This window comes from Strongylocentrotus purpuratus, unplaced genomic scaffold, assembly GCF_000002235.5.
Source record: "Strongylocentrotus purpuratus isolate Spur 01 unplaced genomic scaffold, Spur_5.0 spur5_scaffold_21, whole genome shotgun sequence".
Classification (NCBI taxonomy): Eukaryota; Metazoa; Echinodermata; class Echinoidea; order Camarodonta; family Strongylocentrotidae; genus Strongylocentrotus; species Strongylocentrotus purpuratus.
In genome coordinates, this window is record NW_022145607.1 from 30,410,559 (window position 1) to 30,438,068 (window position 27,510).

Genomic DNA, 27,510 nt, shown 5'->3' on the forward strand with positions numbered 1-27,510 from the left:
GAGAGGTCGCTAAAATTCTTTTACACGAGGATATCACGTTCATTGTGCTCTATGCTCCTCATCCTGCTCGCTCGAATTTTCATCACTCCATTTCGCTCCACCGCTTCCACGCTTTGCATCAATTTTCTCCAATATTTTCATCGCATAAAACCTTATTTCAACATCAAATATTCATGTTATCATTCCTTTCGGGGAGTCTGCTTTCATTAGTTATCTCGACGTGACGGTTATTGCCAATTTCTTTTCATGATACAAATGAGCTGAAAACCGCACTTTCGTCAAAAAACTGATTTTGTCTACAAACTACAAAACCTCTGCCAGATAATTATTCCTTGCCATTCGACTCAAGGTATAGCAGTCTATCATCAATACAATGCTCTAGCTTTAACAAGTTCTTGTGTGAAAAATAGACAACATTAAAGGACCCATGTATTGTTCTTTGCATCACAAGTCAAGTCGTTCTTGGTGGTTTTCGAGGAAAATTGAGCCAAAGATGAAAGCTTTGATGCTCCGTACCAAAAATATCTTCGTGAACTTCAGGCGACTGACCTGGAAGTCGGCACGCAAACAGAACGAGTACAAGAGATCGCTATTGTAAATTTCTTCGCTGTAAAAAAGTGTTATTTAGTAGTGCAGCTTGACAGCATTTTCATCCTCATTTAACTCTCCTTAACACGTTTGCCTTTCCGAAATAATTAGTGATTTGGAGGTATTTTTGTTGAACTTTGGAGAAATCATCAGAACTGCCGAGAATTTGGAGAATGCTCGCTAGTAATACATCCTTTTCCCCCGCGTAAACTTATCCTAAGAAAGGATTAGTTGTTCTTGATTGACCAGGACATTGATACGTTGTTTGAATAACTTAATTTTTTTCTTTCTTCATCCTATTTGTCCCATGCATGAACTTGTTCTACTTGATTTGAGGGATCAAGTCAGGGTGCACATATTTTCAGGGCATCCTCGAAAGTCTGGTAGGCCAAACCGTTTACCAGAATACGTCACTTTAAGACGCTTTAACATCCGACTTTTACAACAGAAGTAGTTCTCCATTTAAGGAGTTCACAAGCCCGTTTCAGAGAGCACATGGTAGCGGTACAAGTTTTTATTGAATTCAATCCAATAACTTTCCACGCTTGGATCTAACAGAATACAAGCAAGAAGGTCTATCACTCACTACTTAAAGTGATTGCCAGAGGCAAATTTGGCACCGAACGTTTTTTTTTTGCAGTAACACCAGACGATATTCTCATCCGTAATTGTTTTTCCCGCCCTTTTCGAATCATCACCTCTTGCTTACTCATCATCGCCATGGAATCGACGATTCATCCGGCGTCGCGAGCACGGCAACAGCAGCGCTTGGCATTCATGAGCCTTGTCGCACCCAACGCGGACGAGGCCTTTGTAGTCGCCACCATGCAGGACCGATACAGGCGTTCAGTGACCTTGGCTGTCGGCATCGCCATCCTGTGCGTGGGCGTAGGCATTGGCGTGCTCGTTGGCCACTTTTCGGCACCGACTCATGTAGGAGGAGGAGGAGGAGGGGTAGGAGGTAGTGGTGGTGGCGGTGGTGGTGGTGGAGGAGGTGGTGATGGCTCGCATTTTTCATTCTCGGATTTTGAGGCACGTGAAGCGGATGTGACTATTTCGGATAGGTTGATGAACGAGATGAGCGCGGATAACATACGGGATAATCTCAGGTGAGTATGTTTGACTCTTAAAGCCCCACTGTCCTACTTGTAGCTACTTGCTCCCTCTATATAGAAAACTTCCCCAATCGGTGCCTGTTGGTCCCCCATGATCCTCTTTTTCTTATGTAGGTTGAGAGCTGAGTTAATGAGATAGCCACCTGTCAGTGACCTCGCTGTGTGGTCTAATCCCTTCTGGCCCAGTAGTATTGATGGTCTTTAAAGAATTAAGCTTTAAAGTGTTTGAACAGTACATAAATATTTTTTATAAATGGAAAAGAATAGGGCAAACTACAATTTCATAAGTGACATGAGCAATTTATACATTTTGTGTGTTTCGAGTGCGTTTCCATCACACAATGCGGTGACAAACCCCAACAACAGCCCTAAATCCCAATTTAATCCTTCAATCTCTTATATTAAAAAATGTATGTAATACGATGAAAATTGTGGTTATGAAATTTTGCACAATGCTCATCTAGTGTTTTACTGTATACTAAGGTAAACTGTAATGAATGTAACACGAATGGTTACGTGATTTGATGTGACTGATGTGTGGATATCCGATCATTAGAAAGCTATTTGTCAGATGACGGTTCCAGGCCTCAACGATCGTAATTGGATTGATCTGTGGATACACTAAAAAAAAAACCATTAGAAAAGTTTTCATCTCATGAAGTGTGTTTGTGTGTGTGTGTGTGTGGGGGGGGGGGGGGGGGGAGGGGGCTTACAAAGAGATAATGACATCAAAGCAGTGTTTTTTTTTTACAGCATGAATTATGTAGCAGCAAAAATTATACTTATATTACAAGTGGTGAGATGGAGATCGGACTTTATAAATCTGCTCAAGAGTGCCCTTTACCGAACAGCAATTGATGACAATTTACACAATAGGCCGTACAGATCCGCACATTATGGTTTTCTGATATTAAAAGCTTGAAAATTGTGAAAGAAATACGTTAAAAGAGGAGGACTTTCAATAGTGAAGTTTTACAGGGTTGAAAGTTCGAATCCCGTCGCAGAGTTTGTTCGTTTAGAAACAGGTAATTTGATTTACCTGTCTCGACCCACGTGTGACAAAGAGGAAATCTGGAGAAAATAATCTCATTTCTTAAATGCTATGAACACTATAATAGCAATATACATGGTACGTCAGATAATAATGTCCAGTTATATTAGCTTTGCTATAGTATTATTGACGACCATTACATTGTGACCCTGTTGGGGGGGGGGGGGGGTGAGGCTGAAGGAGACTTGATCATGCCCTTTCGATTAGCTTGGCTCCCTATCATCGAACTTTACACCCCTCTGTATTTCGAGCTTTTAAGCACTTCTCTCTATTGACTTAAACATCGTACAGACACAAGGAGTCGCCCTTAAAAAATCTATAGTATATGAAATTTTGTTCTCTAAATGTGAACATACTCGTAAGTGGATATATCCCGCAATAGTCCTGTGAAACAAAGAGTAATGTAGTCGCTCTTCGTTTGCTATCCAGAAATTGAGGGATTACAAACAACTGTTGTTGTTGTTGTTGTTGCTGTTGTTAATAACATTAACCACAGTGTTTAAACAAATTTATAATGCCTAGATTCGCACTTTTACTTCACACAGAAATAGCGGTTATCGGCAGGATGCTTAAACATAACAAAGACATCTGCTATAGACCCATGTATAGCTTTATAGCTTATCATTGTTACCGGACATAATTAAAGCATTATTCTGTTGAATTGTCACAAGTCATTATGATCGATGATGCAGGTGTCTTTTCATGGTATACGGATATCATTGCTATCATTTCTGTTACACGATGAAAATTATGGATACTTCATCCTTGAACACAGGTCTCGAACTAGTGGCGGACCGCGGCTGGCGGACCAGGGAGGGGGGGGGGGGGGGGGGGGGCGTGGTCCCTCCGCTAAACCAAGCTTTTTATTACACATCAAGTACATGAAGAGAATGTGCATCTAGATGTTGTACCCTTGGCAGTAATCATAAACTCCCGTGGCATCTGAAAATGTGAAAACTATCATTTTATGAAACGCTTTTTTTTCATCTTGTCAAAGAACTTTTGAGTATTAAAAATGACGGCAAAAATAATATTGGCAACACTCTTTTTTGTTGGCTAGTAAGATAATATTCGGATCTGCCTCCTTGACAAAGAATCTCTAATCCACCACTGTATACATGGAATGTAGTTCCAAAGATATTGAAACCCTTTTAGATTTTTCTTCACATCATGTATTTATTAACAGGAAGCAAAAAAAGGGGAAAAACACGAACGAACAAACAAATATAGAAACAAACAAGCAAACAAAAAAACAAACGAAACGCCCCAAAAAGAACTCTCGGCAAAAGCGGGGTGGTAATGAAAAGGTTAACTCAATGATAACAATGATAAAACCATGCCTAGGTAACTATAGGCAAAACGAGGGAGTACTGAATCTCAATTAAATTCTCAAAATAAAGCTCTTTGCTCTTATCGGCTTATGACTGATCGGGCGATTAACACATAAACTATGATTATTTCATTATTACAGGTTACGCCCACATATGATTTGACAAATCCCCTAATTTCAAAGGTTAATTTATCTAATATTTTGTTAACCTTTTGTCAACTTCTTAAGACAAATCGTTTGGAAATCCTGAGCTAAAAACTTAATTGTTATCTTTCAAAGGTTCTATTAAACATATCGGGGTTTGAAATGTCAAAATATTTATCGAATCTATTTCTGACATCAATAGTAGCACAGAAAATACTCTGAATTCCCTTAAAATGAATAAGAGATTGTACGTTATTGTTGTGCTTGTCATGAATAAATTGTCGGCATGCACACTTAAGAGATGATATTAAGTTGGCATGTCTCCCTAGATTTAAAGATACTATGTCCCTTTTGCAGTCAACTTCAAATTCTGTAGAACTTTTCAGGAATTATGAATATGTCATGTATGTCCTATCTGTGAAATGTAAACGTTAGCAGTGTCCTGATATTCAAATTATGCAAGGAAACCCGTTTACTTGCTAGGCTTCACTGTCAGACACTATTGAGTGACTGACTGGCCTTTCTTCTTCTTTGGTAATAACATACATATCATGAGCTGTAAAGGGTACATGTGTATTTGTCTACAACAATAACCCACTTCTTGTAATGGCCAAAATTAAACCGATTGAATCTTTGCGCAGCATAAAACATACGACCATTCGGTACAATGGTCTGAAAATCAGAGTATTAGTTACTGGCTCTATAGCTCTTAAGTCGATTCGAAAACTTATAGTCGTTATTTTCCCACTTAAAGACATTTTCAAGCCACCCTTTTTTATGGAAGTTCTAAATATTATCTTTCAAATGCCGTTGGAATTTAACCTTTTCGTTTTTTAGGACTACAAATGGGACATAGTACCTTTAACATGCTAAACTGTTCTATATATTCCATCAAAAATAAAATGTTTTTCACATAGAGTGTCATGCTTATATTTACCGCTACTACCACAGTTTGGTAGAATATCATTATATTAAGCAATTCTTGATATCGTTACATAAAATTTCATTTGGCATATTTCCAGCCATTTCCCTTCAGAGTAATGATACATTTTGTTTATTAATACATTTAGAAATTAAACTCCAGGTCCCTATCTCATCGCTCGTTTCCCCGGTACCTCGATTATGTTTGAATATTTCAGAAGGTGCGATAAAAATAAGAACCATAGCCACATGGTACTTAGCCTGATCCTTGCAATTAGCTTGTCCACTATATACTAGTATTAGAGGAAATAGATAGACACAATATTCAATGGCGTATCATGGGTTAACACATTGATGGGGGGACCAGAACCACTGGGGCAGGGGGATTACTGTTGTTGTTCGTTAATGTTATCATGGCAATCGTTCAATTTTGACTATTATCACCAATAATTTTTTTAAATATTTTTTTAAAATCATTTGTAATAATACAACTGACTTCTCTTTTTTTTGGTGGTAGTTATCATTTTTTGCTTCTTTTAAATAATAATTATATATTTTTTTAAAAGATAAAATAGTGTCATGCCAGGTAATTCGATGCATGAAGTCATTATGATTAGGTCATTATGATGAGGGGTGTAGAAGGGAGTCGCGGTGTCTTCTTGTCAAATTCACGTCCCCCTCCCCTCATCATTTGATGGGGTGGGTGTTTTCTCATGGACTCCATGTAGCTACGCCGCTTCATATATTTATGATTGATCACAAAGCGGCATTTTTCTTGCATGCAAAGACCGGAAAAGGGTTCCTCTCTTTATGCAAAGACTGGGAAATGGGTTTTACAACTAGGTGAAATTAGTGCGCATTCTCGGATCTATTTGTATATTTATTTTGATTTTGCGACTGGGAAGCTGATAAAGCTGACTGATGAGTTGTTTACTATGGGTGTAATGTAGGACAGAAAAAGATAAGGTCATGTAAATATAGACACTGCAGGGACGGTGAATTGGTGCAGGCTCCTGATTCTCATGCGAGAGGTTTGGGGTTCGATGCTTCCTTGGGGGTTAGACATCTTTGGACAAGGTTTATTACCCGCAATCGTCCCCTAGGATGGGTACCTGTTAACACAAAGGAAGGATAGTTGTAGACAGGGGCGGCAATTTCCTTGTCATGTCCGAGGGGGGGGGGGGGGAACGAGATGCTAGGCATGAAGAAGCAAAGTGAACGAGAGGGGCGAAGATGACGGAAGCGACTACCCCCTCACAGGTTTTTGAAGTTTTGGTGTATTAAAAAATTACATTCCTTAGCAAAACTATAATATACAAACGGAATACAGATTTTCTAACAAAATTTACTTTTACATTTTGAAGGATATCGTGCGAGGGAGCGTAGCGACCTAGCGAGAAGATTTTTGTTAGTCTAAACGCTGCTCTCTTGGGCCCTGCAGAACCAAAAAGTGTGTTGCAGTCTTTAGTTAGTATTTACTATAAACAAAATTGTTTGCACTTGTTCAAATTTTCCGGGGGGGGGGGGGGCGATCCCCCTACAAAAAATGGGATCTCTGCCCCTGGTTGTAGGGCCCAATGAAAGAGTAGAATTTATAATTATAAGGCTACCCTAAGTAAGTAAATCCTTATTGCTGTTGCTGTGGTCGTTGTTGTTATCATCATTATTGTCATCCTCATCATCATTATTATCATTGTCATTTATTGTCAGGGCATTTTTTGAGGTATCCTATTCATATCTCAGTTACAGACAGCCATTGGCTCAAAATCAAATGGTTTAAATATTAATGCAAATTAAATGGAGGTTATTATAATTCAGCCAGACACTAGGCCTACACAAACTTATTCACCATTTTCTCCTTCTCATTAACAAAGAAACAACAAAATCTGTTAAATTAACCGTTTTGCTATTTTTAACTAAACTTTATGTAACGGCCATTTTTTTCAGGGGCCGAGGAAACCTCCGTTCGGGCTTTAACGTTTGGTATTTTATGAAAATATTCGCGTACGATCGTACTTTCTCGGCAAGATTGACTGTTGACGAATCTATTCCTCTGTAATTGAAATGAATTAGTTATCAGCAGAAACCTCCACTCGAGCCTAATACAAGAAAATGAAAATTCCAACAGACAATAAATGCAGCGAACCCTTCGGTAAATATTTCTTTCATCTGGCGTATATTGTACGATGCATTAGCTTTAAGTGCTTAAACGCGCGTTTTGTATGCAAGCTGGTTTCGGAAAAAGGAGAATATTCTACAGTTACCTCTGTTTGTATGAGCAGAAGACATATAATATGCTTTACTTAACAGAGGGCTTGAAGTTTAGAGGGCGGACACAAACGGGAATATATGGCTTATGAGGCAGGGTTGACTAAACTGTTTTAACTGTACATCTTCATCTTTCGAACAGCGCATTCGTAGATAGTAGAGAGTCCCGCTCACTATTTACATAATAGCAATTCATTCACACACACGCCCTTGCTAACGCTCACACGCACTCATGCACACACCCACACTCCCACACATTCGCGCACATTCTCACACCCACACATCCGCGATATAAATTATCTGCACGTAAAAATGCAAGTTTATTTCAGACATGTAAGAGTAATTGTCTGTATTTTTATTAAAATTAACGTTTACATAACATGCATAAACAGATAAGAAATTTGATTATGAATAATTTTACAGAGACTGATTATGTTCATCCTATTGATATTGTTCTTGATGAAAACAATTATAGATTTGCAAATATTTTAGTAGATGTAAACAGAGATTAATAGGAAGCTTCTCCACCAGCAGTCAAACACAAACACCAAATTAATCAGCTTAAAAGTTTAGGGAGCGCGGGAAGGCAATCCAATAGTTGCCATGGTAATTAGAGCACCAGCATTATCCTTCCCGCTTCTGCGAAGGATGGGGAGCCCCTGCCCCTTCTATTCCATTTGTGAATAATATCGGTCGCTTTAATTGCCTTCCCCCACAAAAGATGATATCATTTACTTTTACAAGAACAATTGTCCATTATAAGTATATTATTTTTACCAAAATGAGATTGTTTAAGGGCGCAAAGATACATTTAAAGGCTCTTGCCCAGATATACCTATATTAGATTCCGTCATGTCGCAGTCGAGACTTTTTTCTTTTCTACAGGCAAATATGATGATTCATTAAAGTAACATTCATATCATTTTTTATTCATTCACATTGTTGAATTGATGACATTACTAACATTCCTTCAATTATGTTATCATTTTGAATATAATCAATATCTTCTATCATCATTTCTGGCCTAATATGACCTATTACCACTGATATTTTTACCACATAAGTACCACATATAATTATGATGGCTATTGACTAGAGTCACATTAATGTAAAAGGGGGAGGGTAAGGGAAAGGATAAGGAGAAAGTACTATTAAAACAAGTAAAATAGCGTGTAGTTTCACCATTAATTAATTTTATTGAAGCTGAAAGGAAAATAAAGTTGATATCAAGTTTAAGTTCAAGTTTATTTCACATTTCACAAATAAAAATAATTAACATAATTTACAAAAATAGAACATAATATGAAATATACTAAAAGTGTCACATTATATAATTAATTCTTTGAAAAGACGTCGAAATTAATTGTAATGAATAGAAGGTTATACAGAGTGAAATGTGAGGAACCTATTAAAAAGCTTAGCTTGTAGATTATAGGTTCCCATAAATAAAACTAATATTTGGTTGAAGTAGTTGTAATGGTAGAGGACGTAACGTAAGGATATCATTCATTGGAATTGATAACATTTTTCTTTTGTCTTGAAAACAGATGATAAAGAATATGAAGTCGGAAACTAAGACAAATTTACACAACCATATAAAGAGTAGTCATATTTGGTTCTGAATTGATGTTGATTCACCATAAAGTTGATTCATATCGAGGTTAATAGCATACACTTCGAAAGATATTTGAATGCCTACTTGACTTTTTCAAACTATTTGTAAACAAGCATGACGAAAAATGAATATTTGTTCCAGAAGCAAGCACTTTTTGTAGTTTGCAATCTTTTCATTTCCGTGTGTATGTTTTTGTTTAGTGTGTATGAATATAATTCCAAATTCCGCATGAAATGCGCAACCAAAATCATGACTTCATAAAAGAATTTTCCTTTAAAACAGACTTGTCGCCTTACTTATTAATATTACCTGAAGATTAGAAAATATATCATTTCACGAGTGTTATTATCACAATTTATTGAACGTAAGGTTTGCAAGTTATTCATTGAAATGACCCAATCTTGTCACATGTACTGCACATAACAATATCGGTATTAAATGAAACTAGACAAAAGTGTGGCCTGAAAGTTTGGTCCAAACTGTTTTTGACCTATTTCGAATAGGATTCCATTTAAGAGCTGTCCTTTTCAGAAGACGTTTCTGTTATGATCCTCTTCTCAACGGTCATTCAAATAATAAGAAAGCTCACGAATTACTTTTCCTCTTTATCAGAACTCAACCTTTTTGTTAAATCACACTTTCTTTTGACAGACATTACGCCAGCAAACCTCACGTGGCAGGGACTCCAGCCGACCTAGAAGGGGCCCAGGATGTCATCAAGACTTGGTTGGACCAGGGCCTGGACTCGGCCAGACTGGTCCCATACAAGGTTTACCTACAGCATCCTCCGTCCGCCGATGATGAGCTTGCCAATAAGGTAATCATTCTTAAAACTCCTGTACCTGAGAGAAATCCTAATAGGGACTTCTGTACGACGAATGAACGTGGACTGCCCTTCTAAGGCAATGTGACGTCCTTTAAGGCACTGGCAGTGACGTCACATTGCCTTAAAAGGGCAGTCCGCGTTCTCGTCATGCAGAATCTAAAAGTCCCTATTAAATACTTTCAACATAGCAATATTTTAATATCCAAGAAAATAGACAAATCGACACATTCGACAAGCTGAACCCTATCTGACTTCTTGAATGAGTTGTCAAATTTCAAATACTATATTGAATTCGTTGGACGTAATCCAGCTTGCGTAGTTATCAAATAGGTAAAAAAATATAATAATCATGCAAAAATGAAATTGCTGTTGAAATAAGTTCATATCCATATGAGATAAAGTGTTTTTTTAATTGGGCGTTCTCCAAGGCGTAAAAAATGAAAAAGCAATTAAGATCATCGTTAAAATCAAGCGGTACAATGTTCCAATCATCGCTTTGAGATCGAAAAAGATGCTCCTTGTATTTCAAATAATTCATGGGTCAATAGATAGATTTTTTCCATGTATAATCTGGTAGTGAATATCATATTTAGTGATAATGAAACATAAAATGAAGGATAAATTGAGAAAAAAGAAACAAGAAAATAGGCTTAAATCAATAATTTTAACAGACTGGTTTCTATTCTATACATATTCAGCAAAAACACTTTCACTAACATAACGACTGCGTTGGGCCTCTGTAGTCCTTGAGTCTTAAAGAAAAACCCATATCAAGTTTAACTAAGTAATTGGCTATATTCGTAATGCAATCGTAATCTAATGCATAAATCTTTAAGTGCCCTGTTTAAAAAATTTCATTCACGTGTTACGAAAAACTCTATTTCAATAGTAAGAATGAGAATTGTATAAAGTTATTGTTGCTAGGTAGGACAAACATTATGAATTGTCCTGCCTAACATCACGTAATGTATGCGATTCGCATTTTGACTATCGAAATACAATTATTCGTTACATGTGAATGAAATAACTTGTAACGTGGCACTTAACAAAGACTTACGCATTCAATTTGATTGCATTACGAACATTGCCTATTTACACTGAATTGTTAGTCGGTGTAAATGCATTCAACTTTCTCCTATATTTTGTTCGAAAGGTCCAGATAATTAACCCGAGTAACGGGACTGCTATGTTCACCTCCTGCTTGCGTGAGGATTCCTTCGGAGAGGAGGAGCTGGAGCAGGACGGCATCCCACCACCATTCAACGCATACTCAGCTACCGGTGACGTCACGGTAAGACACTCTTGATTACGTTCGTGGGAGTGTTTCACAAAGACTAAGATAGACTTTAAGTTGGACTTAACTATGGCAGGCCGTTCATGCCACTGTTCGCTCTCACCATTATGATCTTTAGATAAAATGTTTTCCTTCAATAGTGAATTATCAACAAATGTAAATTCTGTAGATTGTGACCATGATTTGTACGTCCTTTGAGATACCAATACCAGTAAATGGTGAGAGCAAACAGTGGCATTAACGGCCTGCCATAGTTAAGTCCAACTTAAAGTTAACCTTAGTCTTTGTGAAACAGTCCCCAGATCATGTACTGGCCAAATAAATTCAAGGTAATATGCAATCAGAAACTGTACCCCAATATAGTGGTATGTCGATCACACATATTACATGAGCAGAGTTGTGTAAAATTATGCCCCGTAACTTGCAACAAGTTCTGAACGACCACATGTCTTTGATGATTACTATAACGGTAGCTATTCCTTTGAAATACCTTCTACAGTTCTCATTAATCATCCGATCACGCACCATCATCATGGTCATCATTCGTGTGGTATACATATTCAAGACAATTGTCAAACGTTCTGTATATGTGAACATTTTGATGTTTATTATTTAGACATTTAAAAAAATGTGTTATGTATCGATAACGTATTAAAAAAGGCCAACGACGCGGAGTAAACGTATATCATAATAATAGTAATACTAATAACAACATTTATAATGCGCACAATATCCACACCAAGGGATGCTCAAGGCGCCTTAACAAATTTTGGAAATTATTACACCGGCTTTAGCTGTGCTGCCATTACGGCGCTCTAGCATTTCAAGGAATTAATTCCTGCTAGGCACCCATTTACATCACCTGGAATACCTTGGATCAACAGTTCCATCTTTTCCCCACCCAAACTTTCACCAATCTGACCGACCACGCTGTTAAAACCTTTACCATTTGCGTAAACATTTTTTTTTTGCTTCAACGCTCTCAATTATTTGATGAGTTTACCAGGTCTTACCAAGAGCACACGGTGTTAATACGCCAGTGACAAATTGTTTTCGACATGTCGAATAAACAGGGCAGATAGGGTTTATAGGAAGGATTCTTTCATCATCTTTTAAAGACCTTTGCCCTTTTCCTTTCTCCTATTTTGTGTGTGTCTCTTTAATCTACTCCTCTGCATAAATGTAGATAGAGATTCTTAAAACCGTTTGTGTCACCGTTGTGTCATCAAACATGCGGTAACAGTTCGAGTTTACTTGGGGGGAAGTCCTTTGTCTTTCACATTTTAAAAACTCCATCGTGCTTAACTCGAGTGGAAATATAAGGGTGATATTATTGTTGGTATCTTGCAGTTTTTCATCTAAAAGTAAAGCGATCTTGCTAGAAGTTTCTAAGGGCTTACCTAAAAACAGACAAGGTTTGCATCATCCAATATTTAGAACCACTGTTACGATCATCGGAAGTAATCACCTCACCTATTTTCCAGGCCTCTAAATTGCTATAGATTAGGTGTCAAATTATCCAATCTTCGTTGTGAAAATTGTGTTACCGCGCGTGTTTCACAATGGAGCGCTGTGTTTCCTTACGTTTCGTGAACACACCCAACCCAAACTAGACACACGCGCACACAACACTAACCCATCATCACAACACACACGCACCACACACTCACATACGCCCGTCCAAATGTAAGATTAGCATTAACCCAGGAAGCTGTAATGAATGGAGATACCGTCTCGAAAGAATTTTCCGAGGGAAAATTATTCAAGATTAACCTGGCTTAACAAAAAGAAATGTAACCCTCTCCAGCCATCATTTCCATCAACAGCTGTCCATATCAATGCACAGTCCCTCTCTGGCATTCCAAATAGTACGAAATGTTACGCAACGCCATCTGCTTCCCTAAGTTCTCTATTCACTCGTTTGCAAAAATATGCAAGCATCGGGCTTTGAAGCCATGCGTGGCACCGACAAATTAAGTCATGTTCATGAAAGATGTATTTAGCTATAACATATAAAATGCAGAATTCACAACATTATGATCAATGCAACTTTCTATTAGTCATCAAATGCGTTTTCCGTTCTCGGATAGCTCTACTGAAGACATGGCCATTTTAACCAGCGAAATCGACCAAGGAAATCATGAGTTAGAGCGAATGAAAGATTTTCATAATCATGATTTTCTCATCTAATTATTGACATTTTCCGAAAATTTCCGAAATTTGTACATAGCTAGGAAGGTAGTCCAAAGGTTTATCTTCCTAAAGAACTAAATGAAATTGTGTTATATGTTTGCGCATTTATTGATTTAGGGCTAGAAGTTGTCAAGTTAGCACCACTATTCACCCAAAGTACGGGCCGGCAAAGCAAAAGCCGCCGTGCTCGCTGGGCTGGGCTGTGTGTGGAAAGGGAGGACTTAGTGCTACTAGGGAGCTGTAAGGTTTTGGAGGGGGATTAAGGGGATTACGGTAGGGGAAACAAAAGACGCGCGGTGCCACGGATGACTTCAAAGGGGCCTCTTGGACGGGATCTCCATTCATTACAGCTTCCTGATTAAGCTATCCAAAGTTACAAAAGTGAAGTGATTGAACTTCGTGATGTTTAATGCTAAAAGCAGAACTGATCCAAAAAGGTTAAGTTGTTAAGTCTATCAAAGGTCTCCTGCAAAATAAAGCTTATTCAAGTGCGTAGGCTTAATACTCTAGAATTGAGGTTGGAAATTATAGTTAACTGGATCGTGATATTAAAGGGGAAAAATGATACTTTTAATGTATTTCATTTCATTTTTCTTATGTATGACATAATTATTCGCCAATTAAATGGGGGGGGGGGGGGGAGGGGTATCTGCACATTTTTGAACAAAGAACGATCCATTGTATTTAGATTGGGAATGCGTAGCAAACACAAATTATCAAATCAATAATTTGTTCTTGTACCGTGCCCTCAGCACATTTGTGGTGAACAAGTACGAAACACATTTTAAACAACGCATACAAAGTAAAACCAAAAAAAAAATAAAAGGGCAAATTAAATCGTCCATAATTACAAATAACATATACACTGGCTACGTGCCCATCTATTAATTAATCGGTTACATGTCTTTTTTCCCGAAGGGTCATAATTCCGAAGTTTTTTATTTCTGAAATCAATTAGGGGCCATTACTCAAAAAATGACATAGAACCCTGTATCGTTTTTCGGAATTTCGAACCTTCGGCATAAGAAACCCCATTTCACGTTCGAAATTAAGAACCCTGTTTTATTTTCGGAATTATGAACTCTATTTCATTTTCGCGATTCCGAACCCCCGTAATAATGAATCTCATTTCACTTTCGGAATTACGATCCTTCGGAAAAACGAACCTTCCGAAATAACGTAACAAATGTTCGGAATTAAGATCTTCCTAGTATGGGAAAATGTGTTTCTGAATTACTGACTCTTCTGAATTATCCGAACCTTCATAAAACGAACCTCCTGAAAAAAGAGTGCCTCCCATGTGATCTCACTCGCCACCGTGCTTCACCCTTGTATGTCTCATATCCAGGGGGACCTGGTCTACGTCAACTACGGCAGACTGGAGGACTATGAGTATCTTCAGAATCTAACCACCAACATCAACTTCAAGGGGAAAATCCTCATCGCAAAATACGGCATGACGGGGAGAAACACCAAGGTAAATTTTTGGATTTATTAACATTCATTTCCTTCTCAACAGTACAATATGAAACACAATGTATATATAAATTATATATGTAACAATTATTTAAACATAGAATATACAGTAAATAATTCAGATACGGAAGGAGGCGAAAACCAGACAAAGACATTTAAAGTATAAAGCCCGCAGAAATCTTTATGGTGGTAGCATCTTGTTTTGTGTTCTGGTATTTTTCTTTGATGTTAATTTTATTGAGTTTTTCTTTAGCTTTTGCATGTAATACTACAAATCGTGGAGTTTTCATTTTACCTTTGTATACAAATTAAAGACTTCCAATGTCTTTTTCTAATGTTTGTTGGAAATCTTACTGGGAATTAAAAATAAATTAAATTTCATGTGTATATCACAATATTTTGACAAATACATATATCTTTGATATTTATGCAAGTTTTTCGAATAGCAGAATTGTACGAATTTTGTTTCTCGCAGAACCTATATTCGGTTAATTTATTTGAATTAATAACAACAGATACATTTTTCGTTTAATAACGAACTTAGGAATTGATCTGATGAAAGCGAAAAGGCACTAAATCATACCCCTTAATATAACTATGGCATCCTTCTGGATATTTGCAAATGTTACATATCTCTTTTTGGTACAGGTTGTGAACGCTGAGAAGTTCGGAGCCGCTGGTCTCATTCTCTTTTCCGACCCTCACGATCTGCCTACGTATGGCTCCCAACATAATGGTATACCCTATCCCAGAGGGTCATTTCTACCAAAGAGTGCGGCACAGAGAGGGTCGATCTTGAAAGATTTTGGGGACCCGCTGACTCCTGGCTATCCCGCTAAAGGTAAAACCAAAAAATGGCTCCTACTAAAATCTTGCTATAAAACAAATATTGACTTTCCTTTTTTGTGTGCCTGTTTTTTCTAAACAAATATATTTATGTTCTTCGTCTATTCGGTACGAGAATGTGATGCATTTCGATGTTGTTAAAGGGGAAGTCCACCCTGAAATTAAGTTAGTTTTAATAGGAGTAGAAAAATGAGAGAAACAAGTCAGTGAAAGTTTGAGCAAATTCCGATTAAAAATAAGGAAGTTAGGATTTTTGAAGTTGTGATCAATCAAACACAAATTGGCAACTCTATGACGTATCATGCGAGCTCAACTTCCATTTGCTCAGTACTAAAAAAATCTAAAATTGTCTTTTTCCCTCAAGAAAAATTTCAACCATACATGCACCCTAAGTATAATAATTGCAAATATGTTTCTATACTCCCCCTGCAAGGACCAAATATATATTCCGTCATCAATAACGAAGAAAACATGATTTTATGGAATATTATGCACAAAGCAAATGCAGGAGAGCTCGTATAATAAGTCACAGAGTTGCCAATTTGTATTTGATTGATCACAACTTCAATAATTCATAACTTTCTTATTTTCATTCAGAATTTGCTCAAACTTTCACTCACCTGATTTTCTTATTATTCTGCCTCTATCGAAACAAACTTATTTTGGGGGTGGACTTTCCCTTTAATGTAAATTTTCCTACAATAAAGGCATCGATATGATTTAGGCCAGAATTCAAAAATAATCGAACAGGATATTGCATGTTGATTATGTGCATAATCAATACGGAAATTGCAATTTATGAGTGCATTTGAATTTGCTATCAAGCTATAACTTGTGCACGTCTGTATTTTCGCAGACATTTCGTTGACTATAGCGATTTGATTATTTCCCATCCTTTTGATTGCCATACACTACTTTCGATATCTCATGCATGTATCCAAAATTTTATAACAAGCAGTCCGTACTGTAAACAGTAGTAATTTAAATAACAAAGTGGAAATATAATGACGCTTATTTTCTTACATTATGTTTATAAATTGAGCAAATTGTCTACGTAGTTTTTTAAAACTATTTGTTTTTTTATTAAAGATTTTGCATACAGATCAGAATTGAATGATACTTCAATGACGAAGATACCTGTTCATCCAATCGGATTTGGGGATGCAGAAATACTTTTAAGGTGAGGATTCTTCATTTGTAATAATTGTGAATAAAAACAAAATCTAAAACTATACCACTTACTATCAATATCATCAAAACATGTATGTCAAGAACCAAGTGGTTCAGTTTTGGTAGCAAATGAACCTACAGAAAATGCTCAAAACAAAATACTGTTTTTGTTCACGTTTCTTTACATTTAGCTAATAATAAATTACTCAAATAACATGGACAGTAATGTATGTTTTACCTCGTAAAATCTGATATACATTAATAAAAACTAAATCAAACATACCGGGATTTTACTTTTCTAGGGCGACATTGTATTAACTGTTCACATGATGTGCATCTTAAACTACTGATATCCATAGTTTTCGATTTCAAGCTTACCGCTCATGATGGCGGTCTCTTGCGTTTGTTGTAATTTATCTATTTTCATTGAAAAATATGTGTGTTTGTATGCATCTTATTTTATGTATTTAAAAATGTATAATTATGTATAATGAAATATAATTGTTACTTTATGTATAGGCCTATGATTATGTTCTATTTTGAAAACGCAGAAATGAAAAAACAAAACAAACAAACAAATAATCAATATCATCAGCCTATTTTTCGTATTTGTAGTGCGTTGACGGGTCCTCAGCCCGGTAAAGGATGGAACAGAGATCCGGAGACAATTTACGAAGTGGGTCCTGGGTTCAAAGACCCTTACAGAGGAATGTAAGAAAGAGTGTCACACTTCATACTAATGTAATATTTACTCCGTTACACGTTGTCTGTGTAATTTTAACACAACATACCATGCAAATCAAAAAGATCTCAAGGTACGTCGAAAAAATTGATACCGTTTGCGAGTCCATCGCCACATAGCAGTTCTAGGATGATAAAGTCTCTCCCTCAAAGGCGATCAAAATAATTTACTATAAGCCATTGTATCCCATCTTGTACTTGCTGTAGAAAGATTCAATCAAGTAATCTTTTTGACAATCAAAACAAGGCACACGTAATGTTTCTGTCATATTTTCAAACTTCAGAAAGTAAACTGCAGATATGATTTATCAGGTCCTTGTAAATATTCAAATGAATAATAAACAAGTTCATCCAATCAAATGATACATATTTTGGCTGATGACCATGTATTTGTTTCATGGAGCGTAACCTATCTGAACATTTTACTTTTCTTGTACAGGAAAGTGAGGCTAGTAGTAAACTCCATCTCTGCTCATCACTATACATACAACTCAGTAGGGTTCATAAGAGGAGAGATTGAGCCTGGTGAGTGTGATAAAGATGAATTTTTTTTAAAAGGGAAGATCAGTCGATGAAAGACAGAACATCAAACTCTGTACAATATGAGTTCTTCCACTTTTATTATTTCAACATGCAGATAAAATCAATGTTGTGTTTGGTTCTCACGTGAATGTAGCAAATATATAAAACGATGAAGTGAATAATTTGTTGACGGGAAAGTTTAAAAGAGCTCAAGAAATGTAATGCATTATATTTATTATGTTATATGAACAATTCAAATAATACTTGCTTTTCACATTTGGTTATTAAACTTTATTTTAACAGAAATCACTTTCATGTACACCACAGTAAATACCACCAAAAAAACTTTTTTTATTCGTGTTCTCTGCAAAGAACAGCACAGTATTACAAATAAACGCAAGTTATAAAAATCACCTTAAAATTACCAACATTTTATCTGGTATTACGTCACTTCTAAAAATAGATCGTTACGTCATCCTTGGCAACCACCGTGATGCATGGGCTCTTGGAGCTGTTGATCCTACCAGTGGGACGGCTACACTCATGGAAGTATCAAGAGCATTTGGAAAACTTAAACAAGAAGGTATTTTTCTTCTTAAAAATAAATAACAAATTACTTCCAGAAATTAACTTAAAAGTTGAATACATTTGTAAATGACGTAACAAGAAAGTGAAAACACATTTTTAAATCTTAATTTAAGCTGGATCAATATTTCCAAGCTTAATTGATGATTTTCTTGCGCATTATCTGCCAATTTTGTTATATATTATTTACTACCGAACACGCGTTTAGCTATTTCTAATAATGATAATTTAATCACTTAGATATTGCCCGTAACCAACGCACATCATCTCCTCCTTACCATTATTTTCATGGTAATATTATTATATTTTAAAAATGAGGATCACACTGATCTACTAGCACTCAACAAAGCTCATTTTTCAATTATTTTGTCTTAACAAGCTCTTTCCTAAAAAAAAATACCTGGAGGTAAGAACAATAACTTCATTAAATTATACTTTGATCTACTTTCTTCGGGTGTACGGCTATCTCAGATGTATGATTCGAAAGTTATATTAAGACATCTTTTTGTCATTTGTAGGATGGAGACCGCGGAGATCAATTATATTCTGCTCATTTGCTGCTGAGGAATACGGGTTAATCGGCTCCATTGAATGGACAGAGGTAAACCTGACATTTCACTTTTCATTTTAAAATCGTGTTTCCCATGAATAAGACTTCAGAAATCCTTTACATTGATTTGGAATGTGTTGTGAAGGATTTTACTTCAAAATCCTGTAAATAGATTAAAAACTTTTGATAATAAATTTACGTAAATAGACCCGATCAATATCAATATATATGAAGTGGCGAAGAGTGTCTTCTTCAGTCATTGGAAGCGATGGGGCTTTCGGTATAAGGTGTCGTAGTCGAGTAGTGTGGACACTTAACTTGGAATGCAAAGGTCGTGGCCCGAATTCACAAAGCAAGGTTTGAGCTCAGACCAAGGTTTGAGCTCAAACCTTCTTTTGTTTCGCCAAACCTCCTTTTGTTCTTTACAAACCAGGTTTGTAAAAAACGCGTAAAACGCGTCATATGACGTACGAAAACCAAGGTTTGTCGACAAACCTCCTTTGTGAATTCGGGCCCGTGAGTTTGATCCCCGGCACGGCATCGGTGTTCTTTGGCATTTGATATTTACCTTTGCTACTCCATACCCGATGGAGAAATAGGGACTTAGCAAGATGATAGTAATTAATTACCATATGCCTTAACTGTGACCGTATGGTGAGAGCATCTAGGGATTGAAGATGGAGCCCACTGTGCGTGAATGATTCCGATGACCGTATCAATCGCAAAATAAATTCAGATATGTCATATATGTTCGTTTTGGTTATAATTAGTAGATGAAGTGCGAAGGGGAATTGCCGCCTCGCAAATGAAAAGTCTGGTGGGCACTCATGATAACTTCTCAGTTACCTTTTCAACTCCGAGGATACGGCCAACGTAGCTAAGTCACTGTAAAAACGGGAATATTAAAATAATCTAATAGTAATACCGCTGGAGATTACGTACAATCAATTAAAAAAATAAAATAAGAATGGATAAAGAATATAAAATATCTCACCCCATATCATCCCCTTCTTTTTTAAAGGAATTCAACCGTCTTTTAGCTGATCGTTCTATAGCCTTTCTCAATTTGGACATTGCTGTTGCAGGTAAGTACACAGTATTTACACACATATATGGATAATCCTTATATTTCATTATTCTATGTCTATGTTTATAAATAACAGTCAAGTTTTGAAACAGAAATGAAGGAATTGGATAACCTATATTTACACGCTGCTATTCTAATCGGTGTCGGTGTCATTGATTGGGGGAGTTTGGACAACCCGGTTCGAGTCGGGCACAGTATGGCGTATATTGCTTAATTTGTTGGGCAAGCGCAAAACAAACGAACATACGCCACGTGGTGACCAAATTAAATAAAGTTTGCCAAACTCTGTGTATAAATGGCTCTGACGGGGAATAGAAAATAGCGCCATCACGTGTCATTACCTGATCTCTGATGGAAAACACATGAGTTTCTCCGATCGCTAGTGCTAGAAGTTATACATAAATGTTATCAACATAATTGTCATTGGAAACAACTGTTTACTTTTGGTTAAATCAGCAAAAATTTCAAAATAGTATTAACTGGGTCTCGTTTGTATTGAGGTATTCGAATATACTGCAGTGTTCACTGTGAAAATCAGATTTTCATTTGGTTTATATTTGAAAATAATTGAATATTCTAAGCTGTGAATTAAGCGACCGACAATACTGTTTAGTTACTAACAAGTTTGTTCTTACCTATACTTAGGAAACTATGTTTTGTGGACATCAGCTTCACCTCATCTACGGCCAGTGGTTTATGCTGCTACGAAAAAGGTACAGCCAAGTTATATAATGTATCTTCAAAATATAATTTTCATTTTGATATCTGCCCTTATAATACAAGTTTAATGCCGTGACTTCACGTCAAACATAAATAAATGTATCTGAAATTCTCATTTTCAATAAATGTTTATTTAATTTTCGTTCTTTATGACTTGAAAATTTATGTATAGCATATCAGATAATACAATTGTGCTGGTGATGTTAATGTAATTTGACGTTCTTAACGGTACATAATGTCATACCTCAGTTCCACCGCCAAACTGAATCCAAACCGACCGATTATTTTCTAAAATTAGGAGTATTGTAATATGTTGTTCGGTCTGTAGTCGGCCTGGCATCGGTCTCGTTAGTGTGAATGATATATTAATGTTGTTGATGTTTGAGATGTGAGGCGTATGCAGGAAAATAGATTGAGAGAGAGAGAGAGAGAGAGAGAGAGAGAGAGAAAGAAAGAAACTGAAACAGGGAGACATAGAGACTGAGAGATGGTCTCACGCAACTTCTCAAGCTTATATAGATTTTGTTTGGTTTATACATTTTTATATTCACAGGTTCCAGATCCCGAAAATAATGGAAGATCCCTTTATGATGCAATGGTTGAAAGAGTGCCGGATTCTCTGGATCCACATAGACCGCTGTAAGAAAATGTCGCCTTGAAATTGTAATGCAATGTAAGATGATTCCTAATATGCTTTCTGACTCATGTTAACAATTGGCGATTATCAGTGCGTGTGTGTGTTTGTGTGTGAGAAAAAGTGCGTGAAGGGGTGTGAAAGTGCAATGGAGAGAAGACAAAAATTGTGTAGAGATTACTGCCGCCCTCACCCCTCGCTTCAGTCTCTGCATTATATACCCTTTTCATCAGATTCTTGGTCTTTCACATAATGTGTCAAATCCACTTCCTGTGAATAATTCCTTAAAGCCCGTCTGCACTAGTTTGGCCAGGAGGGATCAGACCACCCAGCGAGGTCACTGGCAGGTGGTTATCCCATCACATCAGCTCTCAATTAACATAAGAAAAAGGGGAGTATGGGGGACCAGAGGTCACCAATTATGCATTGTTTGCTATATAGAGGGCATAAGAAGCTGTAAGTAGTGCAGCGGGGTTTAAAGCATGAACAAGCATAAAGTTTACTTTTTCAAATGTAAAGATTTGTTTTTATCTCTCTCTCTCTCTCTCTCTCTCTCTCTCCATTTACCTCTTGTCTTCCTTTCCAGAGTAAGAAGAACAGCCGGAGCGAGTGATCATCGGGGTTTCATTATGAGATTAGGGGTGCCATTCATCATGATCTTTTATGTACGTCCCCTATTTAATCCTTATTATGATTATATTGAATTAATAATCTTTTTTGCACCTAATTTTTTAAATGTTCTATGAAATGTTAATCACCGTGGTATATTGGTAAAGGCCCTTGAATAGTTTACGAGGGGTCCCGGATTCGATCTTTGCTTGGTGCTTACATGCCTGTACAAGCCGTTTTGCCCATATTTGTCCCTGTCTACCCAGGGGTATTAAATGAGTACATATCATGGGAGTTGAGAAAGTAATTGCAGGCTCACATGAAGAGCGTTCTAAATAAATTAATGTGGCTACCCTGGGTAAATAAGACCAAATCATTAATAATATTATGATAATCATTAATAATTTGAGATATCTGACTAAGCTTAATGGTAGCATTTTCCTTTCCCAAACTGGGTGTAATAAAACCATCAATTTGTTTTCTTTGATATCCATCTTTGTGAGCATTATGCCTACTATTACGATTGGTAACTTTCTTGAAGTCCATATTATGTTAATTTTCATTTGGATCATGAAAGATGCAAAGATAGATAACGTCATTTTCATTATCAATATACTTCATTTTAAATTTTAAACGACTACAGGGTACATTCAACCGAAGCTTCTACTCGTTATACCACACGTCATACGAAACAATCCGATTGGTCGAGGAATTCATTGATCCGGATTACTCGCATCATCTCGCCACTACCCGAACATTTGCCGAAATGGCCCGAATACTAGCCGATTCATTGGTGTTGCCATTCGATGTGTACCTTTATTCAAGAGACTTGCTTTCCATGTGGCTCGACTTACATTTTAGCGACGCATCGAAAGACCTTCAGGATCATGGAATCTCACTTGGTAAAGCTTGGACTGTCTTGTCAGTCTAGCACATATCACCTATAATTATTGTTCAAAACCACCCGGTTTGATGTTCTACTATAATAGCAGAAAATAGCGTTTTGTCGCTGTTGACTCAACATCCGATAGAGGGCGCATATGCATCAAACTATTTAAACAAAAATCACCCCAAAACAAACAAAAAATATATTTGATGGGGGAGTTATTGTCAGCCCATCTTATCATTTTACACATAAGATAATAAATAAACCAGCAAAGTATAAGATCTAGCAATATTTTCCGCCAAAAAATTCTTTGATACACCTGATTTGACACTGCTACAGTGGCTGCATGTTGTGCATATCCGCCCCCTGTCGGCAGTGCAAGACCATTCCGTAAATACGGCCCTGATTGTCAATGTGAACTCATTTTGCCCACATACAAATTATTTCAACAAATTTAGAAAAAAACAATATATTTTAGTATTATTGATGAGATGAGAGAAAAAAAGTGAGGAAACGTGTTGCAATTTTTCTAAACCAAATTAGCCTGTTATTATTTTTTTTTCAGATTTATTCCTCATAGCTGATAAGTGACCATACATGGCTATTTCTGAATGACTTCGTCGTCATGTCAAATATGAATTTGCGTAATTTTTAAAAATCATCTTTTATTTCAGAACGTCTTGAGGAAGCAGTGGTTGAATTTGTTGGAAATTGCACGGATTTCCAGAAAAGAGTAAACCACGTTAATAAAAGCAGGTACGATAATGCTCAAAAATCTACTTTAAGTGTATTGCATGTATGGCCACATTGTTAATTTGTCTGTTTCAAAGTAAACAATTATTATAGATTGTCAAAGAATGACTAGATGCGTAAGTAGAGAGGGTTGTGGATGTGTGGCACCCTTATTCAATTTTAGTGTGCAAACTGTTTGTACTCTCCATCCTATGCCAATTAAAAAAAAAATTTTGTTCTGTTCCTAGAAAGCAATTTAAAAAAACTTCCAGTTTGTTCGTTTTGTTTGTAGAAATTATCGGTAGACTTGTCGGTATGTTGTTCCGAATAGCCCCATTACCTTTCTTTTAAGATGGTGTCGCAATGCCTTTAGAAAAGATTCGCCCTATTTTAATGAAATATCTGCTTTACAGGGAATTCTGAACACATATATCATTAAAGGTTATATGAAGAATTAGTTCCTTCTTAAATTCACGTGAAGTCAAATTCAAAAAAGTTTTAATCTTCTCAAAAGCATGTACACAAACAATTTGTTGTAAACAAGTCATTTTTTATGTTTTGGTTTCATCTTGGGAACTCATTAATGTCATAATCTTTCAAGTATATTGATTTAAGCAGTGCAATAAATTGTAGATGAAGAGACCACAGGACAGTTGTATTCTGACTGAATTTGATTTATTGTTGAAAGTTTGTATCACTCCAAGTTGCTAGCAAACCCATTTATTCTTCAATAACTTGTAGTACTAAGATAAGGGCGGTACTCTCTCCTTTATTTCTTCTCAATAGCGGTTTCTGTTATGATTTCGTTTCTGTTCTCCTTTTTTAAAAACTTGTTAGTCCATCAGCAGTGCGGCAGATTAATGACCAGATGATGCAGTTAGAAAAGGCATTTATCAAGGAGCTTCCGGACAACCGTCTTGATCGGTATGTATGCTTCCGTTGTTCCCCTTAACCACCTAATTATTCATAGCATCTTAAAACTTGAAGATGACTTATTTCGTTTATTCACATTATCCTATATATTGTAAACAGAAGAGGGTATTGTAAGTTTAAATAAGTTTCCAAACAAAAACTAATTTTAACAAAATAGTTAGACTCGCCCGCCTAAAGACAAAATAACTTGTATTCGCTGCCTGAAGAACTGTAGTGTTTTTGGTGTGAGAACGAGGAGGAGGCATGAAGAAAAGAACAGATGTAAAATTCAAACACAGTAACAATGATACAGGGATAAAAAAGATTAGTACATACAAAAGAAGAAGAAGATGATAAGGAAGAAGATGAAGATGATGAAGAAGATTACTAAAAAAGAAGAAGATGATGAGGAAGGAGAAGAACAAGGTGAAGAGGGACATCCCAGTAAATTCGATAGGCTACGTGACTAACGATGTCAGGTGAGTGAACCCTAAAGGAGGCCCGCAGATAGACCATCTCATAACTTTTAAAAAGGCCTTGAGACCGACAATATTGTTCCCCGGTCAATGGCAATGTTACTGGTCATCGGTCTGGTGAGCTGTCGGTCTCGTGGGCTGTCGATATCGCGGGACGTTGGTCGTCTAGAGCTCTGTTGGTCTCATGGGCTGGTCAATGGTTAATAACTTCAACTTAATAACCAAAGCCTTAAACCGTCAAATTTTCATAATTTTACTTCTATTTACCACCTTTAAACTTCAACAGGCACGTGTTGTTCTCGCCAAGATTCACAGAGTCTAGCGCCGACAAAGTTGGACCCTTCCCCGGCATCGCTGACGCACTGCATAAGATCTTCCAGGATTCCGACCAAGAGAGGCGCTGGAAAGTAGTGGCACAACAAGTCGCTATTTTGACGCATGCAATTGAGACAGCAACCGCCGTACTCAAAGATGTGACGTCGTGGTGATCGCTTCTACTATAATTGACGGCACGTTGCACACGAACCGTCGTTCCACTACGCCAAATCGCTTTACATTCACTAGCTCATGTAAATCCAATTATTTGCTACTCTAGTGTTCCGTCCGCGCTAATTCCGTGCAAGATCCTCAACGTTTCGCTATCGCTTCCCTGCAACTAGTTGTTTTAACTCGGTCATGATATGTCCTGTGCATTTATGCTTACTGTTCTGAATAAGATGACGCTTCGTGTGCAAAGAGAAATCAAATGCACACGAAAACGTTACTACGATACGCTAATCGAGCCTATGAAAACAGTTGGTGCATGTGCCAGTAAATCTCTGCGATGTTTCCACTTTCACATTCACTGCTTGCTCAAGTTAACTGTCATATGGCGCGTCAGAAACCTGGACAGCCGCTGACGCAGTCTTCCGTCAGCTAAATGACGCCCCGTGTGCAACGAGCATGGCGTTCCTGCAAGCTACATGGTGATATTCTTCTGACCTGACACGATTTATATTCAAGTAGGATATCCAAACGCTGATTTATTACTGCCACAACAACATTGAAGAACATTATTAAACCAACATAATTATTAGCACTCTTGATCATACGACTTCACCAATTTCTTGATCATCTATGGAAACATGGACAATCATATTTTCGACTTGAATTTAAGACTTTTGTTTGCATACAATTATTTAATGTTGAACATAGATTGTAAAAGTATAAAACATTATGTCTTACTCACTGAGCATATCCCAGTCAATGAAGCGGTGAAAATACGAATTTATATGATATTCCGTCCAGGCAAATTGTGAGTAGTTGTCCACAGAATGTAAAAACACAAAAACAATAAGGCTACTGTGAACACAATTAAAATAAATATTTAGTTGCACTTCTGACCACAGAGGTTTTAGCAGATAACTTGAAGAACAGAAAGTATTATGAACTACAAAAATGTCTTCATACAATGATTAGGCTACCTCGTTTATTTTTAATGGCTTTATTTCTCAATTTCAAATCGGGTGAGATCGCGAAAGAACTGCTATAAAATTCTTTAAAAAATGTAAATTTTGTATTATTATTGCAGATGTGTAAAGAAACTATAATCTATGATGCTGTTTATATTTTCTAATTGTCTACTCAAAAAGATATTTGTATATAGGCTGGTTGAGTACGGAAAATAGGGCCAATATTGAAACCAGAAGATAATATTATCTTGGAGAAATAAATAGTAAAGGGTCTGGAAAGACGTTTCACTTTGTACTTGTGACCCCTGAGCTTAATTGTAAGAAAATAATAAACCGTGGTAAAATTGGGCTTGATTTTTGTAATGTTTGTTTTTAATGTGTTTATAGTGCATTCTATTCGGAAGATTCAGAGCACGATCTCTATCAGGATTGTTATGCTTTCTAATACTAATGAATAGACGGAGTTTATAATCTAAGTTATTCTGTCTTAATTAGCATGTATATTTACAATGATCAGGTATTCAAACAAAATCATTAAAAATGGTTGATAAGTAAGAGAGCTTTGTTAAAGTTTAATCAATCTAAAACGTACAATATGAAGTAATCAAGTTTTGTAAATGTGAACATATTGAAACTGTCTGTATATATTTTGTAAATAGACATATTCTATAATCATGTATGGAATTTTTTCTGACACGTAGAATTGATTTTGATATGATCTTTGATAAGTATGTTTGATTACTTCTCTTTACATACTAAAAGGGGCGT

At 36.6% G+C, this 27,510-nt stretch overlaps 1 protein-coding gene across 1 annotated transcript; it reads left to right on the forward strand.

The window, feature by feature from the left end:
* The first annotated feature begins 1,308 nt into the window (after positions 1-1,308).
* On the forward strand, positions 1,309-26,078 carry LOC583418 (N-acetylated-alpha-linked acidic dipeptidase 2-like). Its single transcript, XM_030994317.1, has 17 exons — positions 1,309-1,466; positions 9,684-9,849; positions 11,012-11,149; positions 14,694-14,822; positions 15,470-15,662; positions 16,757-16,847; positions 18,018-18,103; positions 18,564-18,683; positions 19,204-19,286; positions 20,257-20,320; positions 20,968-21,035; positions 21,596-21,681; positions 22,263-22,341; positions 22,929-23,187; positions 23,846-23,927; positions 24,741-24,827; positions 25,578-26,078. The coding sequence occupies exons 1-17, from the start codon at positions 1,309-1,311 to the stop codon at positions 25,777-25,779; spliced, it is 2,091 nt and encodes a 696-aa protein (XP_030850177.1). The 3' UTR covers positions 25,780-26,078.
* The last annotated feature ends 1,432 nt before the right edge of the window (positions 26,079-27,510 follow it).

Bases quoted from the DNA above. Each gene is read 5' to 3' on its own strand.
- LOC583418 (XM_030994317.1), top strand. From the start codon at position 1,309: ATGGAATCGACGATTCATCCGGCGTCGCGAGCACGGCAACAGCAGCGC. The intron at 18,104-18,563 runs GTGAGTGTGATA...TTCTAAAAATAG, and splicing joins AAGAGGAGAGATTGAGCCTG to ATCGTTACGTCATCCTTGGC. The intron at 23,188-23,845 runs GTAAAGCTTGGA...CTTTTATTTCAG, and splicing joins GGATCATGGAATCTCACTTG to AACGTCTTGAGGAAGCAGTG.